Raw genomic sequence first — 4,338 nt, 5'->3', positions numbered from 1 at the left:
CTTCCTGGACGGATGACCTCTTTGACTCGGTACGGCCCTTCCCAAGTCGGGGAGAGTTTGCCCACCTTTCTTGGCTGGGAAATGGCCGCTTTTCTCAAAACCAGGTCGCCAGCGCGGAACTCCCTTGGCCGGATCTTCGTATCATGGTATCTAGACACCTTCTGCTTGTACGTTGCGGCTCTGATCTGAGACTCCTCACGGCGTTCGTCGAGCAAGTCGAGGTTGACGCAGAGCCCGTCCCCATTGAGCTGTTCATTGAAGTCCACAATTCTTGGGGAGGGAACGCCGATGTCAACCGAAATCACAGCTTATGTCCCGAAGGAGAGGTTGAAAGGCGACTCACCCGTTGCGGTGCGTGGGGTTGTCCGATACGCCCAGAGCACACGGTACAGTTCGTCAGCCCAGCATCCGGTCCTATCATCCAGTCTCTTTTTTATCCCCTGCAACAGAGTCCTGTTCGTCACTTCGGTCTCTCCATTCGTCTGAGGATGTGCCACAGAAGTGAACCTTTGCTCAATCTTCAGATCTGAACAAAACTTTCTGAAGTTCCTCGAGTCGAACTGCTTGCCATTGTCTGTTATGAGGATCCGGGGGATCCCGAATCTGCACACTACTGATTTCCAGAAGAAGTTCTGGATGTTCTGCTCGGTGATCTTGGCCAGAGGTTCAGCTTCTACCCACTTAGTAAAGTAGTCAATGGCGACAACGACGAACTCGCGGCCTCCGGAGGCCGGCGGAAAAGGACCTAAAATGTCCATTCCCCAGACAGCAAAAGGGAGAGGGCTGATGATCGGGGCCATTGGCACGGCGGGCTGGTGAACGGCTGGGGAGAATTTCTGACATCTCTCACACTTCTTCACAAGGCTCAGAGCGTCTTGTCTTAGTGTAGGCCAGTACAGGCCTCTTAGAAGAACTTTGATAGCGAGGGCCTTGCCCCCAAGATGCTCTCCACAAATCCCTTCATGGGTCTCTCGTAGGGCGTACAGGGCATCACTTCGCCGGAGACACTTCAAGTACGGGAGGGTGTAAGATCTCTTGTACAGAGCTTCGCCGTCGAGTGAAAACCTTGACGCCCGCTGTACGACCTTACGGGCTTCTTTTTTCTCTCCGGGGAGCTCTCCGCTGCGCAGATATCTGACGATCTCATCCATCCAGCACGGCTCATCTTCGATCTCCATAACTGCGACGGGCTGACCATCAATGCTGGAGGTTTTTAGGAACTCCATGCGAATTTCTCAGAGGGCGGTGTAGCCCGACGCCGCCAGCTTTGAGAGCACATCAGCTTTTGTATTTTCAGTCCGGGGGACTCTAATGACCTCGAAACTTCCGAACTCGCTGGCCAGGCTACGCACCCTTTGCAGATACTTGACCATTCGCTCTTCTCGGGCCTCATATTCTCCTTGGATCTGGCATACAACCAACTGTGAATCGCAGTACGCCTTCAGTCTCTGAGCGCGGGCCTGAATGGCAAGGTTCATCCCGGCGATGAGTGCTTCGTACTCTGCCTCGTTGTTTGACGCACGGAAACCAAACCTCACAGCATAATTCAGGATAAAATCATCTGGTCCTGTGAGCACTAGTCCGGCACCGCTGCCACTTCTGTTTGAAGACCCGTCAACATATACCTCCCAGAGCGGCTCTTCAGAATATGGAAGCGGGCAGACTTGCGGGACCGCACCTTCAAGCCCGGGAAGCGGAACTGCTTCGGCTCCAATCTGTGGCTCGGGAATAACCGGTTCTGCTCCCAAAGGAGGCGCTACTTCTGACCCGGGGTCTGCATCTGGCGTCGTACATTCAGCTATGAAATCTGCAAGAACCTGAGCTTTAATCGCTGGTCTGGGCAGATACTTGATGTCAAACTCGCCGAGCTCGACGGCCCACTTCACAAGTCGGCCTGAAGTATCTGGACGGTGGAGGATCTGTCTGAGAGGCTGTCCTGTCAAGACCTTGATCGTATGCGCCTGGAAATACGGCCTCAACTTTCTGGCCGCCATAATGAGTGCGTATACAAGCTTCTCGACTCGCTGATATCTGGTCTCTGCATCATGGAGGACTTTACTGACATAGTAGATCGGCTTTTGCTGGTGGTGCTCCTCTCTGATCAATACTGCTGCAACTGCCAAAGGTCCTGCTGAGAGATACAGAATCAGCTCTTCTCCTGGCTCTGGCTTGGACAGCAACGGCGGAGAAGATAAGTACTGCTTCAGCTCTTCGAACGCTGCTTGACATTCCGGAGTCCAGGGCGCGGTTTTTAAACCTTTCACTGCGTTGAAGAACGGAAGGCATTTTTCCGCAAACTTAGAGATGAACCGCCCCAGTGCAGCCACTAACCCAGTCAGTCGCTGGACTTCTCTGATTGTTCTGGGCGGATTCAGCTCCATTACTGCCTTGATCTTCTCCGGATTTGCCTCTATCCCTCTCTGGCTTACCATGAAGCCCAGAAACTTGCCTGCTCCGACGCTGAACGTACACTTGGTCGGATTGAGCTTCATATTGTGCTGCCTTAAGACTTGAAATGCTTCTTTGAGGTCGGCAACATGATTGCAAGCAGCTCTGCTCTTGACCAGCATATCGTCCACATACACTTCCATATTGCGGCCGATCTGCTCATTGAACAGCCTGTTGACGAGACGCTGGTAGGTGGCCCCTGCGTTCTTCAGTCCGAAAGGCATAACCCGATAGCAATAAGTTCCCTGATCGGTCACAAAGGATGTCTTCGGAATGTCGGACTCATGCATTCTGATCTGATTATACCCTGAGAAGGCGTCCATAAAGCTCAGGAGCTCGTGACCTGCAGTAGCGTCGATGAGCTGATCTATCTTCAGGAGCGGGTAGCTGTCCTTTGGGCAGGCCTTATTCAGGTCTGTGAAATCTATGCAGGTCCTCCACTTCCCATTAGACTTCTTCACCATCACCACATTCGCGAGCCAGTCTGGATACTGGATCTCACGGATGAAGTCGGCCTTCAGAAGCCTCTCCACCTCTTCTCTGATGGCCCTTCGCCTCTCCGGTGAAAAGTGCCTCCTCTTCTGCTTTACGGGCTTGCAGGTCTGATCAACCCCGAGCTCATGGGTGCTTACTGCAGGGTCGATGTCGGGCATGTCTGAAGGAGCCCAGGCAAAGACATCTGCATTGGCTCTGAGGAACTGAACAAGATCCTGCTGCGCGGCCTCTGGCAGGACAGAGCCGATCTGGACAACCCTCTGGTCGTCATCGCTGTATGACGGGACAGATAGAAGGTCCTCGGCCGGCTCGTTCACTATGATCTGGGCTTCATCCCTCAGATCAAACAGTTCGATCGGCAGAGACTCGGACGCACTCTCCCCTCTGAGTGCTGCTGCGTAGCACTGCCTCGACTGGGGCTGATCCCCTCTGACTTCCCCTATGCCCCCTGGTGTAGTAAACTTCATCTTCTGATGGTAGGCGGAGGGAATGGCTCGAAGGAGATTCTGGCTGGGGCGGCCCAGGATAGCATTGTAGGCCGACTTGGCCCTTACCACCAAGAAGTTCACCATGGCGAAGGACTGGAAGGGCGGCTCTCCTATAAGGACTGGAAGCTCGATCTGCCCTTCAACTTTGACAACTTCTCCAGAGAACCCGAACAGATCTGAGTTGGCCGGCTTCGGACGGTCAGCTCCGATCAGCATCCGCTCGAAGGCGTGATAATAGAGGATGTCTGCAGAGCTCCCGTTGTCGACTAAGATCTTCTTCATTTCCCAGTTCGCCACCATCATGGTGATGACCAGGGCATCATCATGCGGGAGGATCAGGCCGTCAAGATCTGCATCTGAAAAGGATATCTCGTTCTCCAGCCTGGCCTTCTTGCTGCAGGTATGGACGGCGTTGACCTGCCGAGCATAATTCCTGCGGGCTGATGAAGAGGTTCCTCCTGCGGTCGGCCCTCCTGAAATGGTACCAATGACACCATGAGATTGAGGTTGAGGTACCTGAGGAGGAGGGCTGGCCGGCGCAGGAGCTTGGATGCGGTCGCCTAGAGGTTGTGCGCTCTGGGGGCTTCTTCCTCTGGTCTTCGGCTTGTCCTTGAGCTCTTTTCTGTTGTCATCATTTTTTAAGTACCTTCCAAGGTACCCTCTGCTGATCAGCTGCTCGATCTCCTCCTTCAAATGAAGGCATGCATTGGTGTCATGGCCGTAGGCCTTGTGGAACCTGCAGTACTGAGACATGTTTCTTTTCCCCGACGAGGTCTGCTTCTCCGGCCACCGAATGAAATCTTCTTCCCAGATGGCTGCCAGGATCTGTGCCCTGGACGCGCATAGCCACGTATAATGCTCTCTCGGTTGGGGGCTTCCCCCTTTCGAGGAGGGCTTCTCTCCTTGC

At 53.9% G+C, this 4,338-nt stretch overlaps 1 protein-coding gene across 1 annotated transcript; it reads right to left on the bottom strand.

Moving 5' to 3' along the window:
• Positions 1-1,235: 1,235 nt before the first annotated feature.
• LOC143850547 (uncharacterized) lies at positions 1,236-3,515 on the bottom strand. Its single transcript, XM_077359789.1, has 3 exons — positions 3,201-3,515; positions 2,450-2,840; positions 1,236-2,038 (listed from the first exon to the last, which is right to left on the bottom strand). Exons 1-3 carry the CDS (start codon positions 3,513-3,515, stop codon positions 1,236-1,238), a joined length of 1,509 nt encoding a protein of 502 aa, XP_077215904.1.
• Between the last annotated feature and the right edge of the window lie 823 nt (positions 3,516-4,338).

Source organism: Tasmannia lanceolata, unplaced genomic scaffold (assembly GCF_043159265.1).
Source record: "Tasmannia lanceolata isolate RefF3 unplaced genomic scaffold, GAP_Taslan_0.1 ptg000018l, whole genome shotgun sequence".
In the NCBI taxonomy this organism is placed as follows: Eukaryota; Viridiplantae; Streptophyta; class Magnoliopsida; order Canellales; family Winteraceae; genus Tasmannia; species Tasmannia lanceolata.
Note: the sequence above shows the minus strand (reverse complement) of the source record. Positions and strands in the feature narration are given on the sequence as shown.